The sequence below is a fragment of the Taeniopygia guttata genome, chromosome 2, assembly GCF_048771995.1.
Source record: "Taeniopygia guttata chromosome 2, bTaeGut7.mat, whole genome shotgun sequence".
Taxonomy (NCBI): Eukaryota; Metazoa; Chordata; class Aves; order Passeriformes; family Estrildidae; genus Taeniopygia; species Taeniopygia guttata.
This window is the reverse complement of record NC_133026.1, coordinates 80377188-80400654: the sequence shown is the minus strand read 5'-3', so window position 1 is coordinate 80400654 and position 23467 is coordinate 80377188. Positions and strand designations below refer to the sequence as shown.

At 42.8% G+C, this 23467-nt stretch overlaps 1 protein-coding gene and 1 long non-coding RNA gene across 3 annotated transcripts; both read left to right on the top strand.

Annotated features, from left to right (window-relative positions):
- Positions 1–12: 12 nt before the first annotated feature.
- On the top strand, positions 13–7986 carry CCT5 (chaperonin containing TCP1 subunit 5). The gene is made up of 11 exons (XM_002189604.6): positions 13–207; positions 1141–1201; positions 1296–1460; positions 1941–2139; positions 2890–3082; positions 3973–4122; positions 4413–4532; positions 4939–5124; positions 6101–6238; positions 6597–6777; positions 7702–7986. The coding sequence occupies exons 1-11, from the start codon at positions 103–105 to the stop codon at positions 7827–7829; spliced, it is 1626 nt and encodes a 541-aa protein (XP_002189640.1). The 5' UTR covers positions 13–102; the 3' UTR covers positions 7830–7986.
- A 13850-nt stretch (positions 7987–21836) lies between these two features.
- LOC140682368 (uncharacterized) lies at positions 21837–23462 on the top strand. 2 transcript variants are annotated; one of them, XR_012053994.1, is made up of 3 exons: positions 21837–21980; positions 22273–22505; positions 22650–23462. It is a non-coding gene; the product is annotated as an uncharacterized lncRNA (long non-coding RNA). The 2 variants fall into 2 exon arrangements; XR_012053993.1 differs by lacking the exon at positions 21837–21980 and having other exon boundaries at positions 21988–22505.
- Positions 23463–23467: the final 5 nt, after the last annotated feature.

The window sequence follows — 23467 nt, the reverse complement described above, 5'->3', positions numbered from 1 at the left end:
TTCGCGCAGGCGCGGGGCGGTGCGCGGCGGGCGCGGCCGGCGCGGCGACTTCTGGGAAGTGCGCGCGTGCGGGTGGCGGCGGTCGGAGCGGGCGGTGCAGCCATGTCGGCCATGGGGACTCTGGCGTTTGACGAGTATGGGCGGCCCTTCCTTATCCTGAAGGACCAAGAGCGCAAGACGCGCCTCATGGGCTTGGAGGCGCTCAAGGTGAGCGAGCGGGGCGGCTTCCGGGGCCACCCGCGGGCCCGCGCTGGTTGGGCCGCGCCGCGCCATGATGTGCTGCGCCATGCTGTGCCGTGCTGCGCCATGCTGTGGTGTGCCGTGCTGCGCCAAGCCATGCTGTACCGTACCGTACCGTGCCGTGCTGCCGCGAGCGGCGGGAGGATGGAGCCCCTGGGGCGAGGCGATGCCGCGCTCAGCGCCAGCCCCGCCCGAGGCGCAGGGCGGATGGAGCCCGGACTGGGCCCGGGAGCGGGGGAGGGATGGAGGAAGAGAGAAAGCATCGCCCCGGGGCTGGGGACCCGCGGCACGGCGTGGATCCGCCCCCGAGCTGCGGGCCGTGGGGCCGGCACCCCCGTGGGGCAGCGCGGCCCTCCCGTGGCTCCTGCCCAGCCCCCACGCCCCCTCCCTTAGACCGCCGCCTGAAGCTGGCTGCCGAAGAAAGGCCGGGGCTGAGTGCGGGTGGTCTAAATCCCGACGGAAGAAGAGAGCGGACACTGGAAGAGAGAGGTTGTGGATGCCCCCATTCCTGGCAGTGTTCAGGGGAAGGTTGTATGGGGCACTGAGCAATCTGGTCTAGTGGAAGGTGTTCCTGCCTCTGACAGGCAGTGGGACCTGGATGGTCTTCAAGGTCCCTTCCAAGCGAAACCATCCTGTGATGATTCTATGATGGGTAAAATTGCACTGCCTTCTCTTTAGTGTTGCCGGCCTCTGTTGTTCCCTGCTTTGAGCGTTAGGGCTGTCATTTGGCTGCTCTGCTTTTGCATGCTTTAGCAGAGCCAGCACAAGCAATACAAGCAATAGTTGTCAGTTAAATTACAACATTTGCACTACTCGCTGTGTTTTCCTTAGCTTAATATTGTGATTTTGGAATGCGTGGTAATGATTTAACTTCTGTCTTTGTTATGCTTTGTTTTACAGTCTCACATAATGGCAGCAAAGGCTGTAGCAAGTACTCTGAGAACGTCCCTTGGGCCCAATGGTAACAATAAAAAACTTTTAGTGTTTCTCTTTTAATAATTGTTGTGGGGGAATTTTCAAAATTTTCCTTAATCATTTGAATATATGTTTTTTAGGCTTGGATAAAATGATGGTGGACAAGGATGGTGAGGTGACTGTGACAAATGATGGTGCTACCATCCTGAATATGATGGATGTGGATCACCAGATAGCCAAACTTATGGTGGAGCTGGCTAAATCTCAAGATGATGAGATTGGGGATGGAACTACAGGAGTCGTTGGTAAGAAAGCGTTTTAAATTTAGCTTCCCTTTTCAAGTTTAAAATCAAGCTGCTTCAGCTATTTTAAAAAATTGTGAGAAATAACAGTAGCTTTTCTGTAGCACTTCTTTGGAGTATTTATTGTTGCAGTATGTCAGTTCTTGTATGAGAAGTCTTCTAATCAGGAAGAATCTTTTGTATTTTTTTGAAGTCTGGTTACATTTTAAGGTAGTGCTGAGAGCCCCTTTGATACTTTCAAAAATTGTTTTGCATATTTTTCTTATGTAGTCTCCTTGTCTTGCCTTGATGCCTGTGCTTCATTTTGGTCTTAATGTGGTTCTCTTGCTAAGCAAAGCAAGTAGAGGTTTTCGTGGTTTTTTTGTTATTTAGGAAACCTTGAACTCTTAAAATACTGCAGAAAAATCAGAAAATATGTTTTTTAATGTACTTAAAATTATGCTCCAAACAAGAATAAAACTTCTTAATTTTTTTTTTTAATAGTTCTGGCTGGGGCATTACTGGAACAGGCAGAGCAGTTGCTAGACCGAGGCATTCACCCCATCAGAATAGCAGATGGTTATGAGCAGGCAGCACGCATTGCTATTGAGCATCTAGACAAAATCAGTGACAGCTTCCCAGTTGATCCACAGAACACTGAGCCTCTGATCCAGACAGCAAAGACAACTCTGGGCTCTAAAGTGTAAGTCACAAAAACTGAATATTGAATGAATATTTACCCTTCCATTGAAAACCCTCTGCGTGGAAAGGAGAAATCCTGGTGTTTATGTTATTGAAATGCTGCTGAAGGCTCTTCTGTGTTTTGTTTTAGCTAATTCCTCCATGGACTCCTGTCCCAGGATAAGAAATTGTGACTCCTTCATCTCCAAAGGGTCATTTCCATGAAATTAAATAGCTGCAGCATCAATTTCATTCTAACCTGTTAGTTCCAGGTTTCTGCATCATAGCAGGTTCCAAAAGTAATCTGAATCTGTTAAAAATAACAACATGTCATCTTAGGGGGGTTTTTTTCCGCTAAAAAAAATTTCACCTAAGATGGTTCCAAAAGTTCAATTTTCCTTTATGGGTTCTCTGTGTAGTTCATAAATGTAGACATTGGAAGGGCTTCCCTTGCAGAATTGTCTTACGCATGGTTTCTGTTTCTTGAATGTTCTTTAGTCGTTTAGTTCTCCTGACTTGTTCCAAATCTTGATTGAGACTCCATTGGCAAAGGTTCCTCACACCAACTGTACCATGTTTTCAGTTTTCTGACATAGCCAGCACCCTCTGTTTCTGTGAACAAACAAGCAGGACCCCCTCTTTTAATATAGTGTGCAGAAGTTGATTGCTGTAAGTGGTACTTCTTGCTGTTTAAGATCTATTGATAGAATGACCTTTTTCTTCCAAATGGTGGAAAGGGAGTACAACATGACTGTATTTTCTTCAAACCTAGAGTGAACCGCTGTCACAGGCAAATGGCAGAGATTGCTGTGAACGCTGTACTGACAGTAGCAGACATGGAACGTAAAGATGTTGATTTTGAGCTGATCAAAGTGCAAGGCAAAGTGGGTGGTAGATTGGAAGATACACAGTTGGTTAAAGGAGTGATTGTGGATAAAGATTTCAGTCATCCACAAATGCCTAAAGTAAGTGCTGTCCTTGTGTGTGTCTCTTGTGTGTAATGACTTAAATAAGAGTGTCTAGCCTACCTCAAATGTCACCCTAGCATTTATTAAGTGTTTACACAGTCTTGGCTTTTCACCATATATCAGCAGAGGAAGGGGCAAGGAGCATGAAATTTTTCATATTGGAAGAGATCAAGTTAGAATTTACAACAATATTGAGAAAGTGTGGTGGAAGAGAGGAATTACTGTACTGCTAAGTGAGGACAGGTGCAGGATTCTATGTTATATAGAAATAATTACTGCTGGTGTGTGATATGCTTAATATGCTTAGTGCAATGCAGTGTTAAGATTCTTAATCTTTGTGAATTGCCATGTTGTCCTGTTTGGAACACCCCGGAAACTGTCCTTGTTTTGTGTTTGGTGTAGGTAAGTTCTCCAAGTCTTTGGGCAGTGTACTTCAAGAAAACTTCTACATTTCTAAAATACTTACCTAGCAGGTAACAGTGTTTATCCTGTAGAAAGGAAGACTAGTGGAAAATAACAGTCATGTAATAGTTGAAAAGTTGTTACAAAGACCAGTAGTGTTCTCAGTGGTCACAGTGGATAAGGGATGGTTTAACTGAATTTTTCTTTTGTTTTTTTAAACATTAAACCATAAAAAGGCATGACTGGTAAAGATTGTTAAGGGCTTAAACAGTGTCTTGGAGCTATGGAATTTGTTCTAAGTGGTTTATTGAGACTATTGACAGAATTATTTAGTTATACTTAGTTAATTTTAGAATAAGTCAAATGATCTTCACATTTGTTCATATGTTTGTGTTTATAAAGATACATGTGTATGTTTTGCAAATACAATAAAACGATGTTAATGAGGTCAAAAATAATCTTTTTTTTTATTATTATTTGTCCAGGAGCTAAAAGATGCTAAAATTGCAATCCTTACTTGTCCATTTGAACCACCTAAGCCTAAAACCAAACATAAACTTGATGTCACATCTGTGGATGATTACAAGGCACTGCAGAAATATGAAAAAGAGAAGTTTGAAGAGATGGTGAAGCAGGTAGCCTTTGGGATTATTTCTGATTTCTTTGTCTTTCATAACCTTTAGAAGAAAACAGCATAGTGCATTGATCCTGTAAATGAGCTGCTAATCATGGTAGGAAGCAACATACAAGCAGTTGTAATGCTGTGAATCAAAGATAATGTAATGTAGGAAAGAGATACCAGCTTGGTTAAAAATATATTTTGATCTGTGTGTGCCAGAGGATTATTCTTAAGAATTGTCTTTTGAGAAAATTGGGAGAATTAAAACCATGAAGAGTGAAGGTTGATGATTTGTGTTGCTTTTAGATAAAAGACACTGGTGCAAACCTTGCCATTTGCCAGTGGGGTTTTGATGATGAGGCAAATCACTTGCTGCTCCAGAATGAGCTGCCTGCTGTTCGTTGGGTTGGTGGACCTGAAATAGAAGTAAGTAAAACTGGGCTTTGTGCCAGTTGTTAAAACATTTATGAAGTAATAGACTGTACCAGCTAAAAGTTCAGGCTTTCTGAGTATCACTGCATAATTGTGTATATGGGTGGGATTTGGAGAAAAATCATTGAGGATTTGAGAGAAAAACCTACCATGGAGGGGATTATGGTTTATAATTGGAGCATATTAAGTATATTACTTAATAAAAATTTTAGGTGTCTAGGAAGGTTTCTGTTTTTGTCCTGCTGTTGGCAGAAACAAAACATTGGCTGAACTACTTCGAAGTGCTGCAAAACTAACCTTTTGGAGTAGGTATTTGACAGATGCTTTTCCACTAGTTTTATGTTCTGAAAATAACCATGGAAAAATCCTCTTAAAGTGACTCATGGCTGTTTAACTTCAGTTAATCGCCATTGCGACGGGAGGGCGCATCGTGCCTCGCTTCTGTGAGCTCACGGCAGAGAAACTGGGCTTCGCAGGCGTTGTCCGAGAGATCTCCTTCGGAACAACCAAGGACAGAATGCTCCTCATTGAACAGTGTCAGAACTCCAGAGCTGTCACCATTTTCATTAGAGGAGGAAATAAAATGGTGAGATGCTTGCTTTGATACATAGTTGCAGAATATGTAGCTTCTTTGTAAAGCGTATTAGTACTCCTCTTGCCTTTGTCTACATTTTCCTTGAAGTGTGGGCAAATAGAGGAGGGGTGGTAAGGCTTGTAGGCAGTCAGGACTGTGTGTCAGAAGTAACTTGTTAGATTTGCATCCTATGTTTTTAAACTAAAACTTTACTTTTTTTCTCTGTTAGACCATATAGTTCATAAATACAGAAATGCTTTTACCTGTGGATGGTCTTAATTTTTTTTTCCTCATGAGAGGGTCACTTTTATGAGTAAAGATATATTAGCATCTTTGACAGATTTGGTTTTATTGTAGACCTAGTTGTATCACTTCTGATTTAGTCCAGTTAAGATAATTTTAAATAAAAACCCTAAACTACTGCAAACTGTATATCCCAACACCCTATATCCCCCACTCCCCTCAAATTGAGACCACTTTAAATGATTATGTACCTCAACTGGATTTTGGTTGCTCTGTTAGTGTTAAATTATATTTCCTATAGGTCAAGTCCTACTTTAAATGGAAAACCTTTGGAAAAAAAAGAGCATACTGTAGTCTGAAATTTTCTTCTAAGAAAGCAGGAATACTGCTTTAAAGGTTGGCGTTTTTGTTAAATCTACATCAAGTGAGAAGTGGATAGAAACTGCAGTCTGACAATAATGTTGGCATTTAAAGTTCAGTGTTTTGTGTCTCGTAAATATGCGAGATTGAGAACCTTTTCATGTAAGTTTTTGTTATTTCAAATTACAGGTTTAACAAATAATGGTGTGGTTTTGTGCATATTTTTATTCTTTGCCATTGGATGTCTAATATTCTCTATTTTTAAGTAGTGTAACAGAGCAATAGTAGAGCTGCATTGGAGCCATGAAAAAATCTTAGAGTTTATTTGCAATTTCCACAGCCTTCAGATGTGTGTGTTGTCAAACACACTGTTCTGTAATTCCAGATCATCGAGGAAGCAAAGCGCTCTCTTCACGATGCCTTGTGTGTAATCCGGAATCTCGTTCGTGACAATCGTATTGTGTATGGTGGTGGCGCAGCTGAAATATCTTGTGCCTTGGCAGTCAGTGAGGCAGCAGATAGGGTAAGAAAGGAACAGTTAAGATTTTGTTTAATGTGTGAAGGATTGAGCCTGCCTTAAGAGATTCCAGAACTTCAAAGTTCCATAACATGCTTTTTGACATTTCCTGATAACCAGTTTTAGAAGTTGGCCTTCCTGTCTCTGTAAAAAGTCATTTCCCGTACTTTATTTCCTTCTGTACTAGGAGCAGTTAATTTTTTTTTTTTAATTTTCAAGTTATCATTCAGAGGTATTTGTTTAGTTATTATATTCCAAATAAAATCTGTTTGTTGTGTTTATATATTTTATATCTAGTATGAAAATCTGCTTTTACTAACATTGGAGTTTAATAGCTTATGAATTTGAATTTCTTTTCCTCTAGTGCCCATCTTTGGAACAGTATGCTGTGAGAGCTTTTGCAGATGCCCTGGAGGTAATTCCCATGGCCCTCTCGGAGAACAGTGGTATGAATCCAATACAGACAATGACAGAAGTGCGGGCAAGGCAGGTGAAAGAAAATAATCCTGCTCTGGGCATTGACTGTTTGCAGAAAGGAACAAATGGTAAGAACTGCAACGTAGAGGAGGAGGAGCATAAAAGCTTTTCTTTCTCAAAAGCTCAAAATGCTCACTGTGGTTTTTTTTAATCTATTTGGATTATTCTAACTCTTGTGCCTTGCCATTATAAATGGGAATGTGCTTGGAGAGTATATGTATGTCTACCAGGAGGAAAATGTATAATTGTCTCAAAACCTCTGGTGGCGAGATAAACTGAAGATGTTGACTGATGGTACAGGAAAGAAGGCTGTTCTTACAATGAGGTGAGCAAGCTGTGATTTAAATACTGCAGTTTTAGTGATCCAGGTTACACTGCAGTCATAAAAACAGTTGTTTTGAGAAACAGCTTGTGAAGGAGTAAACAAAAGGCTGGAATTATTTGTAGACAATGATGTTCACACGAATATGTCAGCATATATAAGCCGGGAGCAAATATATGAAGACTAAGAAGGCAGTGTATAAAACCTTATTCTCAACTGGATCTACACTGTTCACTTTCTTATGTTGTTTTTTTGAGAAAATAATGTGGTAAACTGTAATTTGTGAATTCATAATTTTTCTTTGATTAGGTGTTCCTGTTTGATGGCATTTGACTTTTCACTTATTTAGCATTTGCTGAGCCTTTAGGGTGCTTTTAATATATATGTATGGAAATTTAGCTTTTCAGCATTCTGCATTACTTTTTGAAAAGCACAACCTAGTTAGGAAGAGAGTTGTATCTTAATGTCCTAGAATCTCTGATAAAAACCCAGATGTAAAACTCTATTTTGTACAAATTATGTTTGCAAACCATAGTGGCCAAGAGCAGTAATTTCAAAATGTTCTTTGAAATTATGTGGAATTTACTATTACTAATTACTAACACTTATAGGTTAACTGTTATATCTAGATTTCATGAGGATGTCTCATTTTTCTGCTTCCTTTTGGCAGATATGAAGCAGCAGCATGTTATAGAAACCCTGATTGGTAAGAAACAGCAGATTTCTCTGGCAACTCAGGTTGTTAGAATGATCCTGAAGATTGATGATATCCGTAGGCCTGGAGAATCTGAAGAGTGAAGGTTGAAAAGCAGGAAACATTAAGGGGCCACAGCAGTAGCGAAGATGGTAGTATTCTGATGCTTCATCTTCAGCTATTTATTCTGGACGCTTTTTGTTTCACATACTGTAATGGCTAGTTGTTGGAAATAAAACAATTTAGCACTGGTGATTTCAAGACTTGTTTCAGAAGTATTTTGCATCTTTTCTTACGTAAGTGTAAATACTCATAGAAAATACTCCCTGAATGTATAGGGAAAACATAATTAATGCAGCAGTAAAATTGAATGGGTAATTTTCCATTGTTCCCTATGGGGAAAGCCCACAGATTCTCATTTTAAGAGGTCTGTCACTTTTTTAACTAATTATTAAATATTAACCAATTATTTTAGCCTCCAGTAATTCTCATATGTTAAATATATTAAGTATGAAGTTTCAGTGTGAAGATTTAAAGGAACTGTATTCCATACTTCCAGTTGCTTCCGTTTTTTTCTCCTTGACCTCTTCCTGATGTATGAGGATTAAGGAGGGTTTTTTCCCAGCGGTCTACACGTTCAGCCGAGTGAGGTTTTTTCCCAGAACTTTGTCTATAGTACCAGAACTTTGTCTAAGTTGAGTGCACTTACTCAAAAGGTCCCCAGTATGATCTGAGAGTGGTAGAGTAAAATTGATTAGTAAGGTACCTTGCCTGTGAAGCAATCAGCACGAAACAAGTGGTAGACCAGAACTAATGTACAATTTCTTTGAAAGATTTCAAAAGTGAGAGAAGTGCTACAAATACCAACTCAGCATTACTTGTGTTCTGTAGGGCAGAGGAAGCTCTTTACTGGCCAGTGTTTGCTAGCAGGTCATGTTGATTTATTAAAGAAATATGGATATTGATCTAGTACTGATATCCAACTGTGACGGACAAAAACTCTCTTAACAGTTTAAAGTTAGAAAGTGTATGTTTATTTGACGCCGGGCAGCGTGCGGGATAGCTCCCAAATACACACCGCACCTTCCAGGTGATTACAGAGTCTTTTTATCCATACAAGTATTGAATATACAAAATACAAATGCATATTCATAATTTTGGTACATCCCATTCCCCGCTTCGTATGCTAATCACTCCAAAAGCTATTAAGCATGCGTAGTTTGTCCCTTGAAATGGGTCGGTGGTCCCTTTTATGGGGAGGGGTCCCCAAATGAGGAAGTAAATGAAGTCTTCCTCGTTCTGACCTTTCTACCTTTTCAATGCGGGTATGACAAATGAACTCTTGGTAGAACTCCCATTCCTTGTCTTCAATTGGTTTCAGAACAGAGGAGGCCCACAATTGTCTTATGTTCCTAAAAGCTATTTATCAGTTTCTATATTCTTCATTATAAACCCAGCTAACCAAACATTGTGCTGACAAGCAATTAATTATTAGTTAACTACTAACTCCTAACTGCATCAAGGCCTACTCATTTATTATTCTTATTTTAATTAACTCTAGTAAGGCTTATTTCTAACTAAAATCTTAGCTCCTCAAAATCTCTAAATGCCTTAAAGTTTACGTTTCAATGTTCTGATAGGTTTTTGCTGTGACTACCTCATATGAGTCAAACACAACCCTTCAGTGAGTGTTGGTAGAGGAAGAACGGTAGAAACAACAAGTTTACTAATTATAGGACTGGTTTTATTTCTAGAACTGTTTGAGGATAAATCATGCAAAGCTTTATTGTTATTGGTAAAGAATTAGTAGTGGGTGTTTCGTCATTACTCTTTTGCCTCTTCCCAAATTGGCTTTATTTAGATGCAGTTCAATGGACAGCAGTGTATCAGTTTTACTGCTGCCAATCTCTGGCCTTCTGAGTCTGTTCAGGGTTGTGTGACTCTAAAAACCCATAAATACCTGGGCTCATGTAGAACCATCTTTGTTTGCTAATACAAAAGGAAAACAGCTGAAGGTACATCCCATTCCCCAGTATTCCAGTTACTGGAACTTAAAAGGGAGCAGTGTACTTGTACTAATGTACCCCTTTCACCTCATAGTGAAGTTGTGCATGTGATAGGAAGGGAAGTGGTGCTGGTCAAACAAAACAGGAAACATCTGAATAACAACAAGGTTGGAGGAGGCAAACACTAATATTCAAATGAATCATGGTCTGTTTCTAAGCACTGGGAAATAAAAGCCTGGCATCTGATGGTGTGTTTAGGAATGAGGTCCATGAGCTCCATGACTCCTGGGAAAATGCAGGGTTCACCACGGGAGGGCAACATCCACCCATCAATGCTATAGCAGACTGCATCTGGATTTTTTAAAAGCAAGCTGAGGCAGCCAGCAGGTCTTTCCCAGCGTCACTGGCATGGCACACAAATGTCATCAATAAGAGATGAATCATTACAACTTCTCTCAAGGGCTCAGTTACTTGAACTAATTTCATTACTAAGTTCCATGTGTCCTTTTAGATCTAAGTTTTCACATCTTCCTAGGACCCTTAACCTGTCCCTGCCTGTGCTCCTGCTGCTTCTAGTTCCCAGTTACCAGCTGCCTTTTTTCAGCCTCATCTGTTGGTCTCTTGCTGTGTCCCCAAGCCTGGGCTCCTTTCCTCCTGATCTCTCACCTCTGAGCTCACACACTTGTCTTTGCAGGAGCAATAGGCAAGGCTACCAGGAGAACAAAGCACAACACCCAGGCTCTTCTCGCTCCCTCAGACTGCAGCAGCTGGGGGGCCATGCATTCAGGACTGAGCTTTTGACTTTGGATGCACCACAGTCTGAGTGGATTTTTTTCAGCAATAGGGTTAAGCAAAGCTGTGAAGCAATTTTTTGTTTCTCTACAGACACTTTTTAAATACAAATGCATTCTTTCTGTGTTGAGGGAATAATTCACTTTCTGATAATTTCTGCATACTGCATGAGGAAAGATGCCTTGTAATGTGAATGGTTCCCATCCCAATGATCCAATGTGACCGGGTTATGGATAGGATCTTTAGCAGAGCAAGTCAAACAGGTCTTGCCAATCCGCAGGTCTGTTAGCTCTCCCTCTGATACCAAGCATTTGGATATTAGGATACCTACTTACCTAATCTAATCAGAGTGGCTGCAGAACCTACCTGGGCTGTATGTCCTTATGCTAGGTCTGCACAGACAAGGGGGCACCATGGTAGCTGCTCTACGCTGTGGTAGGATGGCAGGACTGTCCCTTACTGTGGGTTCTCTGCTTTTTTTTTTTTTTTACTTCTGTCGAGGTCAGGATTGAAGGTGCTTGAGACGGCATTTCATGTTGAGACTCAAAATAATAATGTTTATTATTTCTTATCAGTGAAACAGCTTCACAACTATGAGTTCTGCAGATTTTCATTAGCAAGGTACAAAATGGCTAACTATCTCTTGTTACAAGGTCTTTTAAGACTAATCTAATTAAGACATGATGCTTTGATTTTTTTCTCTTTTAACCTAATGACTGATCCTTCAAAGCTTGCAATGTGGCCTTTTCTGTCTTAATTCGAAAACACCACCTAAACCTATGAAGAAGAAGGTGAAGAATAGCTTGCCTCTGCCCTAAAACCTCCATCTTGCTTCATACTTATTTTTATATTCAAAAACCCCAAACTCATAAGTTTTCCACCTTGTGATATTACACACTTCTAACTAACTACACACCTATAATGTCAGTGTTATTAATCAATTTTGGAAGCCTTCTCTACAGCCTCAGGTCAAATGCAGTGCTCCCTTGTGAGTCTGTGCCTTTCAGCACAGAAAGTTTAAAATTCTCAGTATCTAGGATTCCAACACCTCACAGTATTAAAAATGCTGTTACGTAGGCCATGGGGATGGTTATTACACCCTCTGGACTCATCGTTTTCTGAGGAGCAATGATTCAGTTGTGAGGTTTGAGTCTGGGAGACTAGCTTTGTTGGTCTTCCCTGCACAGAAGTACCTCTTCATGTCACGTCTTGGAGGGTTTCCCAGAAGCTCTCTGCCAGGGAACATTTCTCACCCTGTTAAAGAGCTAATTAAGTGGACTGACAGTGTGTTTGCTTTATAAGCAGCTCCTCTGTGGCACAAGAGAGACACTTTGCTAAACTCAAGTGACTATGGAGTGCCTTTTCCGTAAGACACAGGTGTTGTGATACCTGCCTAGTGTACATGCACTAGAATTCGTGCTCCTAGTGAAATTCCTTCCTGAGCTATTTAGGACCAGTAGTTCTGTTGGGGTGGGGCTCCTGGCTCACAGCAGCACAGGCACTGAGAGAAACAGGTCCCTGCCAGCTCTCTGGTGCCTGAGTGCTCACTGAACATGGGAAAATGCTGGAGGGGGGAGAGAGCTGGGGAGAAGCTCTTCCTCTTTTGCTACAGAGCTGCATTTAAGCTCAGCCCATGCCCTTGCTTCTTGCCTGAACTGTATCTCAGCTATGCCAGTGCCTTGATACTGATGCTGGTTTGACTTTCTGGCTTGCCCTCAGTCCTGCCTTATCAAGTTGGACTTGCCTCATGATCTTGACTTTTCACTGACCCTAGTCACTGTGACTGAACCTGCTCTACTTTTCTTTGTTTGGGTACATTGAAGCCAAGGAGCTCTGGAAGAGAACAGAAAGTGGCCAGAGGTCTGGAAAGAGAATTTCAGACAGCCATTGAATGAGTTGTTATTCTTTGACATGCGCAGCTCTCCTGCAGTGTACAAGCAAGAAGGTCTGTTCAAGCAAAAGTAGAGAGAGCAAAGGAAAGATAGGAAACTTTAAGGAAATCAGCACAGTCTGGTAACTTGATCATAGGGAATGGTGGACACTTAGAACTTTAGTAAGGATGTAAGGAAATATATTAGAATTAGGAAATAAGATGTCAGTATGAGTAATGCTATCATGGACCACTAAAGACATCAGCTCTGAGGGATGGGGTATTAGCAGAAGTGCTCTCTCCCTCCCAGAAAAGTCAAGCAGCTGAGTAACACAGGATTTTAAACACTCGGTGTATATTCTCTTTCTTCTGTTTGAAGTCAGGCCTATAATGGGATACAGTGGTTTTTGACAAAAGAAAAAAAAAGATAATGACTTCAGTATCATCTTCAAAGTGTCCCAATACCATGGCTAAAGACAGAGCAGCAATGAGGAAGTTCCTCCTCTGCATGAACCAGCTGTGCTGCCAAGGATGATATATTCCCTTCCCTGGACTGCAATATGTAATGTCACTCTCAAATCCATGGGGGAGGAAAAAAATCTATTGAGTGCTGCTACACTTAAAGTCTCCACCTATCTGCAGACTCCTCCTAAGTCAAAATCTGCTGAAAGCTGGGAAGTGTCTTGGAGGAATTGTGACTATATGCTTGCCCTGTTCTCATAACTATATTTTTAAGAGACAGGATATTGGATTATGTTAAACCATTGGTCTAATGTGGAAGTATAAATATGTTGAGACAAGCTCTTCAAACTTGGTGCTACACATAAGCCTAGCTGATGTAAAGAGCAAGGAGTAACTGGCTACCACTGGTGAACTGCAGATTGTTTCTGATTCTCACAAGACAAATGTCAGAACTATGAAGCTAACACTTTTAAGGAGGTACATCTAAGACTTTTAGATGTACCTCTTTTCCTGAAGCACAGTCCAAAGTTACAGGAAGAGTGCATTCTGCCCATAGCCTTATTTCTGTGACAAAAAAATTTAATTTTTATATTTGGGTCAATCTTCTACAAGTCCAATAACAAAAATACTTTAACCCATTATAATATATAGAAATGTCACTGAAGCAGCATTGCTTTCCCTCTTTAAATGTTTGGATTAGTTGGATATTAAATGAATGATCTTGAAAAGATTTCCTTGAATTCACATTTAATTTGAAATTATTTGGGTTTAAAATAACAAGAAATATAACTCAACTATTTTAAAATCTTGTTTGAATTTAAAGATTTTGTGATTTCTGATGCAGTCTGGTGCCTTTTTATAGCATGTGAAAAAAATCGTCTGTTTCTCTAAACTCACATGTAACCAAGCTGATTCCTAAAAAATGTCATTTATCTTTTCCCTCCAGATCATGAGGGAGTGGTTTCCCTGCTGGCACAAACAGAGTCCATGTACACAGGGAACTATCTAGTGTCACCTCAGCTGCTCTGATCTCAGGGCATCAGGGTCTCACACTGTCTCAGTTTCAAGATTTGATTTATGTGCCTTATGGCACCTAGTTCTCAGAGTATCATTAAAAACTGCTCAACATTAAAATTGCTGAGTTCCCACTCTAAACTGAACTGCCTCATGGTGAAACTCTCTACCAGCTGTTCATACTCATCACTCACTGACCGTTCTCATCACCCAGCTCACAAGTGAGAAGTCCTCTGCAATCTCCAGACCATTCCCCCACATGTGGACTACTAACTCCCCAGCTGCCTGCTGCCAGGTGTGTGTATCCAAAACCCACCAGCAGGAGCTGATGGTCCCCACCCTCAGCTGGGTTTTCCAATGAAAATAACGCTTCTCCAAGGACTCTTGAACCATGTCTTGATGTACTCGCCCCCAGTCATGCATTCACCCTGCCCTCTGCTGCTCTGAATTTGAGTCTTGCTCTGAGCTGACGTTAGCTGGTTTCTGTTTTCCACATCCAGCTACTGTGCTGGCTGGCATTTTGCAAGTGACTTGACTAGACAGTTAGATATGAGGTCTTCTCGTTGATGGGTCTGCTGTAATGGGAAGAGGGCCAAAGGCTGGGAAAGACAAGTTTCCAGCACTGCCTTTGATTTAAGGGCAGCACTAATGGTTAAGTGAGTGCAAGTGCTAGTGACTTGGAGTGAGCACAGAGGGACAGAGGATAATGTGCAATAAGTAGTGGGGAATAAGGAATGACTGAAATGACTGAAAATCCACTTAGGAAACATCCTTAGCTGAGTAACTTCAATACAAGGTAGCAATGGTACATCCTCCTAACATTCGCTATGCTGCATTGCTTTTCAGTTACGTTGACTTGCTCCTAAGAAAAGCTACTGCTACAAATCCCATGGGAGCTCCATTTCTGACTCCCCAGGATCTGGGTCAAGCTCTCTCTTGCTATTTCATGCAGGGATCATGTGAGTGCCCAGGAGATGGACAGATCATCACAAACTTGCCTTCTTTTCCTTGACAAAGAAAGTTTGCACAATTTCTTCTCTTTTGGTAATACAGAAATTATGTAACATCCAGCTCCTGATTGTTTAGGAAGAACAGAGAACAGAGGATGTACCTATTCCAAAATTGAGCAGTGACTATTAATGCTTTTGAGTAGAAGTGCAGAAGTTAATAAGGACAACAAAGTTCAGAGGCTGTCACAGTGATTTCATTCCTTGGCTGAAACTAAGTATGAGAGAAGATGAAACTCAGTTCTGGAGGGAGCAGTTTAGAGGTGGTGGAAAACAGGTCATGTTACTAAGTCCCAAGCAAACCTGGATTCCTGAGGCAGGAGTTATAGTGGGTATGAGTGTTTGAATCCTTGGCACTCTCCCAGCACTGGAAGCTTTAGCTACTGCAATGCAGCAGTGTGAGCATCCAAGGGATTGAGATGCGGCAGTGAGAATTCCTGTAGTGAAACAGTCCCTTTAAGGTAATGCAAAAAGCAGATCATTCTGCACTCCAAGATATTACTCTGCAGATAAGGCAGAATGGGGACAGGACCACACACCATCAGTAGCTGGTGTGGGAGTATAATCCTTTCTTCCAGATCTGAGCTGCAGTCTCTGCTCCAGGTCATTAAAGGAAGTCGGGCCAGCTCATACGAGGGTTTAAGTAGTGCTACAGATGAGAATGAGATAGCAGAGGTCTTGTTGAGCAGAGGGGGGGTAATTCAGTGGGTCTGGTATCCTGATTGTCCACATCAGAGACCTGGTCCTATTGGCTTCAGCTCTGTGTGCCAGGATTTCTGTGGAAGTCAGGACCTGAGTGACCAGTAACAGTGCACACCCAGGCTGTGCTCCACTGGGGAGGAGGGATACAGAAAGGGTGTGCAGGAAATTGTTCACATATACCCCAGTTTACATACTACCACAGTTTACCAGCTCCTAATCTAATGCTGAATTTATCTAGTGCTCAATTTACTCACCTATAGTAAACATGTACCTTTTTCCTCTCTGCATATTAGCATAACTAAATCTTGGTACAAAACTGTAGGCCTGAAAATTCAGAAGGTTTGAGAAAGCTATAAACCCCTTCCTCAGCAACTATTCTCAGTTATTCCCATATTACTAGCCTAGTGACAGCACTATAAGGAACAAAAATGTGTGAGTGTGAAGAATCCAATAAATTCTTCTTTTCTGAGGCTATGAGGTCTGTCTCAAGACATGTGTTGCCTGATTTTCTGTTTTTAAATGCTTCTTTTCAGCCTCATGACACAGGCAAGAAATTGTCTGCTTTAGTGACTGCCCAGATATGACAGGTGTGCTGATGCTTCCCTGACAAGCTATACAGAAGGGTGAGATTTACTCCTCTAATCAAAGCAATATGTGTTTTCATAAGCTCTTCCCTTGTCTGCAGCCTTCCAGGTAGTAGCCCTTGCCTCCTAATTGCAAGAAAATTATCTGTCAATTAAATAGTGACCAGATTTATCTCTGAAGTAAATACATGTTCAAATCACAAAGACAATGAAACTAAAGCTAATGAGGGAGATTTACAAAGCAACAGCTTTGCGGACAGCACAGAAATTTCTTCAATATCTCATGAGACCCCAGAATAAAGGGAAGAGCCAGAAAAAAAGAGCAGAACAGAACAGTATCCAACTTAAAGTGAGACAGCTTTGCAAGTGCTCTGGTTTTGCTCTTGGTAAGGAAAGGTTCCTCTTCCCTACCAAAGAGTTTCTAATTTCTCTTTCTTTTTCTTTACCATCTAATTAGGATTACCTATATAGCAGTTTCACCATGCCATTTTCCCCAAACCTTAAGGAGAATCTGAAAATTTAGAAGCAGGGGTGTGAAATCCAGCCTAATCCAACCTGAGCATCGTTAGCCTCTGCTGCATAATTCTAACATAAGGATGATACCCAGCCATCCTCTCCTTGCTAGCAAGATGAAAACATCCCAAGAGCCACTAAAGAACAACAACAAAATCTGTATAGAGCTTGGCAAAATGAGTAGCCATGCCAAAAACTGGAAACACAGGAAACAGGACTGGGTCCATACAGACACTATTGTCCTTACTTTCCCTAACAGGAGGCAGGAAGGGAATGAATGAGCGGAAAGGAAAATGAGCAGTCAGGGTCAGGACTTGCAATTCTCTGCCTGACTCTGGAAGAACAGTGATATATCCAATGATTAATGAGACCTGAAATCAGGATTACTAAAATATTGTTTCCAGCCTGCTGGGTGACCCATGTTGCAGCTCAAGAATTTGCTTTGTATCCAAACTGCTTATCAGTGAGGTTTCCACTCATTGAACCAAACAGGCCTGGGGTGGTGGTGGCAAGCTACCCTCTTGAGGTGCCACCATTCCTTCTGCCAGTGCCACTTGGCACGCCCACAAGCCACATGCCATAAACTCCTCTCTTCTGTCACAGAAAGAAAGGAAAGGACAGGGGCATCCTGTTACAGCCAGGTCTCTGCCAGCCCTATCCAGTTCCTGACATGCCCTTGTGTGGCCAGGAACCAGTGGGAGGGTGGCAGGCTGTGCAGGGGTAGGGCAGAATGGCTGCCTATCATGGCTTCCACTTCATCCCCAGATTTCCATTACGGAGCAGCTCCTGGGGCAGCCCAGCAACAGTAAACTCAAACAGAGATAGGCAGTGGATACCTTGAAACACATGCAGAAAAACACCAGGAGGTCCATCTTCCCTCCTCACTCATCTCCTCTGGTGCTGGGAATAGAAGCTACCAACTTGCCTGCTGAAGTCCCCTCCTACCCCACTTCCAGCAGTACCCAAACAGCAGCTGCTCTTTGTTCAAGTGTTCTCTTATGTTTCCAGCTGAGGGATAAACAGTCCTGATGGAATAAAGGCAATGTAGTCTTCTCTGAAGTACTATGAGCAGTATGGTGTGAGAAAGGGGACCCTGAGGACACGAGTGCATGCTGCCACTTGCTACAGTCCCCAGATCAGTGGGGCAAGGAGGTGAACTGATCCAAATGAGTGGCACCTCTCCCAAATCAGTGAAAGGAGCCACTGAGCTGTACAGTGCTACTTCTTGAGAATACAAAGTCTTCCAGGTTTTGGTATAAAGGGATATTTCATTTGCACCAGGATGATCCCAGTATGGACTGGAAAACATGCAAGAAAGGGAGAGCAAATAAACTGTACCACTGAAGGAAAAACCCTGAAAGTTCCTCAGAGCTGAAGGAGGAAAAAGGTCCCTGGAAACTTCCTTTCTTTCAGTGTAGGAGGTATTAGTCCACAGCAGCACGAGCACTGTAATTTCACTAAAGCCTCATATCCATGGAGCAGCTCTCACCACCCACCTGAGATAACCTGTACCTCTCAGGATAGCACAGCTATTCCTATCATGCCTCCATAATACGTGTGTGGCTGTATGCAACAGTGCTGGGTCCTGGACTAGGACAGGCATGTGTCTGTCTGTAGTTTGATCCATCATATAAATCTGGCGTATTGTGAAATTCCTGCATTTCATCTGTACTCTTCAGTTCAGAAACATGGAGATCTACTATTCGCTCATCTTACTCATTTCCAGGGCTTTGGACAGGTAAACAAATCCACACCTCAGGGAACTGGCCTGTAGGCAACAAATGGCTTATCAGTCTTAAAGGTATGGACAATTAAATGTTTTGGTTTCTTCCAAGAGGGTTCAGCAGCCAAAAGGAATGAAGCAACTGCAAGAAAGGAGTGCAGGGTAAAGCAGAGAGTGTCTTTGCTGAAGGAATTGTCAGGAGTTAAGCTGGCCAGGATGCCCCAGGGAATACAATTGTGAGTTAGCTCTGCATTTGGCAATCTCTGTGAGATTTACTGTCCTGAAGAAGAATATAAAATAATAAAGCATATGTCAGCTGCAACAACTGTCAGTGACAGAACAAGGGGATGTGAAAGCTGCCACTTTTTCTCTACTTGGATTTGGAAAGAACAGATTCAGCAAATGTCAACCAATGCCTGGAGGTCTCAGTCCTTGCTCTGCTTCCATCACCTACTCTGCCAGTCGAAGGGAAGACAACCAGCTGTGCCAGGCACTGGGGAACACTGGGGTCAAGGACACAGGACTGTTTAAGCAATGGTTTGAAGACATCTGCACCACCACTAATCATGGTAACATGACTACTTTGCTTGAAGCCAGCTCTGTACACCTAGATGTCAGATACACACTTAAAAAAACTAGTCTTTTACCCCTTAAGATAAATTTTTTCCTGAGCACCTCAAATAAATCTGTTCAGTCATGAGTCATTTTTCCTGCTGTCCCCTAAGAAATATGTCAACAAAGTACAGGTGGAAGTTGCACTCTGAGTTAGAACACAGAAGGTGGCTACCAGGGAAGCTGGAGCCTTGTGTGAGTCTACCCTGAGACACAGGTGCCAGCCAGAGACAAGAGTCCTTGGTGGGGGGCAGCTTGTAAACACCAAAGAGGGTTAGAAGTGCAATTAGTCTGTGTGACAGCCGTGACCGCCTTCTGTCACCACCCTGGGCCAGGCCAAATCCCCTTTCCTCCCTCTCTTGCACAAAGCTGAGCCAAGGCACAGGGCTTATAAATATGCCCAGCTGCCTGTCAGCCCAGGGGAAAGAAAACAAATGCACCACAGCAACAGGCAGACCTGTATATGGGCAAGCCCAGATTATTGGCTGGTGTGCCTAGCTGTCAGACCTCAGTGCACCCAAAGTAGGGAAGTCTAGGATGCTGGCTGATAGTGGCCATTAGGGAATTAGTAATGGTCACTTCTCTTCTTGTGGTCAGCAGCAACACAGTACAGCACAAGAGGAACTAAAATTAAAGTATGGGTAGCAAGGTACTGTGCAAACTACAGGATGTGAAAAACTGAAAAACTGAGGAAGTTTCTTTGGTCTTCCTGTCTAAGGTATTTCCCTATGGTTTCTGCATCTCCACCCGTAGATGCAGGATGGAAGAAAAAAAAGGCTAAAAGCTGAAACTCCATGTCAGGGACTAGGTATCTTGTGCTCCAGTCATTTTCAATCCTGCAATGCTTTGACATGACAATGGTATTTTATGATTTCTTATCGCTTCTCAGCTACAGGCAGCTCTAGAAGACATCAGCTGGGTTGCAATTGTCACCAACATGCCCCTACATGAGTAAGAATAAAAGGTAAAAAAATCCACCATTTTTATTCCTTAGTTAATTTTTCTTCCCATTCCTGTGCTGAGAAGGAGAGTTGCTCAGAACTGGGTCATATTTTATGGCTTTTAACTAAGCTCAGGCCTGCTTTGTCTTTGAAATGACAGTCAAAACTTGAGAACAAGCAGTGTGGGAAGAATTGGGCTCAGACATCATGCAGTCCTGCATCTGCCCTATCATATTACCTAACCTGAGATGCTTTCCTCTACTCATTTTTGGTAACTGGTGCTCAGTCCTTTTGCAGTCTCAAGTCCTGATATTTGCATGCAGAGTGGGAAAGGTAACACAGGGTGGTCAGCATTGTGGTCTTGTTTGGGGAATGCTGGAGAATGCCACCCTTCCTAAGAAACTGATTTAGTCACAGTAATCATACTTAAAGGGGTTTAAGTGGGAAGAGATGGAAATAACATAGTGTTGAAGTTGACAAGGCAGAAGAAAAGTTATATGCAAGCTTCAAGAAATTACTCTAGAACGAACCCTAACTGCTAAATCCTTGAAGGCTGGGTCTCTATCCTGCCTTTACTCATTGCTCTAGCTTCCAATACAGTGACTTTCAGTATTCTTCCTGTAGAAAGAGGAGACGACATTGACTCCACTATGCAATTTGGTTCTACCCTGCCAGTGTAACAAAACAGTCTCTGTGCTGGGGACACTGCCGACTTGTGGTTAACTCAAATAATTTGGCTAAAGGCTGTCTTTAACATTCAGTATTTTAAATCTCATATGAGTCATCTGGGACACTGTTTAACCATTATCACAACTTAGGTCATCACTTTCAAATCTGCCTGAATTTTCACATCTCTCTCTGGCAAACAGCCTTCACTCTGACATCTTCCTAGCAACACTTCTAACTAGGAGAAGAGTTACAATCAAACTATCTGTTCCTTTAACACATCCAGGCTCAACCCATCACCCTTCCACCTGCAGTACTAGCCCGTACTTTCCCTACACCTGTACAGTCTCTGATCTGCACCACATTCCCTGGGCTGCTGCTAAGTGTAACTATTGAGGAGCCATGTGGACTGTACAGTGCAGAAGTGGAAACAGAATCCACAGTGAGGTGCACAAGGGTATCCAGAAATATAGAGCATGAATCCCACGAACAGCCATGGGATCCATGGTCTCAGCCCATGCATGCAGTATGCTGCAGGCATCAGGGCACCGGGGCCTGGATTCACACTTCTTGGACTGACCTGCAGCCAGAACTCACAAAGTGTGGTGAGCTCAGTAATTACCTGATTTATCTCCTCATTCCATCCCAGAGAAGAGCAAAGTACCGCGTTTTTCCCTCCTCTTCAGAGCCACCTGATGCCCCTTTGGGGACGACACCAGATCCACCCCACCCCTCATGCCTACATTAGCTGAAAGTTTGCCCTTTACAGCGCTGGGCACATGGCCAGCCCTCCTGCAGCCAGAGGCTGCCATGCAAAGGGCCGGCGTGTTTGCACACAGCTTAGTTCCATTCAGCCTCTCCCAACAGCTGCTCCAGGGGTGATTGGGGCAACCAAATCCTTTTCCAGACCCCCAGGGGATAGTCTTTGCCAGATCTGTTTATTCAGTGATTTAAGAAATCCAGCTGCAATTATGAACAAGCTACTGAAAAAAGAAGCCTGAGTTGGAGACTCGGCTCAGGGCAGGGCTTTTTGCCGCTGTGCTCAAATCTGTGCTTGTTTCATTGCAGCCCTGTCCCTACCACCATCACATGCATTTCACAGTCACAGTGCTGATTTCATCATTTCACTATGCATCACACAGTGTCGTAGTTTGACACGGAAAAAGAATTTTTCCGGAAAGAAGAGGTCAATTTGGACATTGACCAATTGAAGGTGGACACGCCTCTGAGAACACAGAGGGGTTAAAAGCAGAATTCCCAGGAGAACTCGCTCTCTTGGGTTCCAGTCAGCGGTCAGTGCAGGACTCTCCCCTGCCCGGCACGAGCTGGGTGGGGGAGGGGAGAAGCCATGTGGCCTTCGGAGGTAGGCCCAAGGGTGGAGGGGCTGGAACCGGGCTGGCCCCCTGCAGATGGAAGGGTGGAGAAAATCTGGGATGTCTCCGTTCCCCCCAGAGTCTCTCTCTCCCCCAAGAGAGAAAAAGAGACGGCGGTGGTTTTATCAGCAGTTCACCGCAGAGAAGGAGAAGAGCGGGGGGGCCGCAAGGTGCCCAGCCGCCTGTGGGAGCTAGAGCCTGGGCAGCAAGCCATCTCTGGGAGTTGGGACTTTTAACCCTTCCTGAGAAATGAAGGCTTTGTAAAATTTTTCTCCTCCTTAGTTTGAAAAGAGAGGAAGAGAGACAGCCTGGGACCTGGGATGTTGGAAGGAGAAATTCTAGGTAGGAAGAGATAATGGAGTGGCTTTTGGCTAGACTTTTTCTTGTTAGCCACAGACTGAACTGATCTTCTCCTCCAAGAGAGACTGTATTTTAGGAGGATGCCGGTGAGCCAAAGAGACCATGCTTCAGCTGGGAAAAGATAGAAGTGGAGCGAACAGAGAAAAATTAAGGAGGTTTGTGGTGGTGCCCCCTGTCTTCGTAGAGGAAGAAGAGAAGAAAATCTCTATTCTTAGATTCTCGGCCCCAGGGGAAAATGGGGGGGACTGTTGGTCCCAAAAATGAAAAACTGAACTGTTGTTTTTTTCCCCTCTTGGCAGGGCATCCTTGAAAGGAAAAATCCTAAAAACAGTCTGTCCATCCATGCATTGGTGGTGAGAGCACTGCGCATGGAAAGGAGAGGGTCACCACTGGCAAACTTTTTTCTCCGGGCGGAGCCATGTGGTGACATGGAAGCACAGGATGTGGCAGCTGTGTTTCTTGGGGGGTCTGTGGCACAAAAGAGACTCCTCTCTCCCTGCAGATGGACTGGGTGTTGATTATCTGGAGGGTAGAAATCTGATTGGGGTCCAGATTGTGTCTCACTGTAGTTCGTTAGAGTTGAGTAGTGAGAGGAAGAATGCTTTGGAAGGTTTTCATTTTAAATTGTGTGTATTTTCTTTCTTCTTTTTTTTCCCCCCCTCTTTTATAGTAGCATAGTGGTAGTAGTTTAATAAAGTTTTTTTTCTTGTTATTAAGCTTAGGCCTGCTTTACTCTGTTCTCAATCGCATTTCACAGCATTCAGTTGAGAAATTGCATTTTCATGGGGGGCACTAGCATTGTGCCAGTGTCAAACCATGACACACAGCTTTCTGGCAGCAGAAACCCCTTCGACCAAAGTCCCAAGCCTCTGTGAAAAAAGGACAGAGAAACAATCCTGGTTATTGCCACTTCTTACTGCCATTAGCCTGTCACATTGTTTTTGTCAGGCAGCACTGAATCCCTGATCCTTATTGGCATAATTGGCTCCTGCAAAAAAAACCCAGCCTGGGTCTTGATGGCATGGGGCAGCTTGATCTGTCTCCCCAAAGGTGTCAGTTTTCCATCAGTTCAGATGTACGTTAATTTGGAATAAATCCTAAAATCTGGCTAACCTTT

Bases quoted from the DNA above. Each gene is read 5' to 3' on its own strand.
- CCT5 (XM_002189604.6), top strand. From the start codon at position 103: ATGTCGGCCATGGGGACTCTGGCGTTTGACGAGTATGGGCGGCCCTTC. The intron at 208-1,140 runs GTGAGCGAGCGG...TTTGTTTTACAG, and splicing joins TGGGCTTGGAGGCGCTCAAG to TCTCACATAATGGCAGCAAA. The intron at 2,140-2,889 runs GTAAGTCACAAA...CTTCAAACCTAG, and splicing joins ACAACTCTGGGCTCTAAAGT to AGTGAACCGCTGTCACAGGC.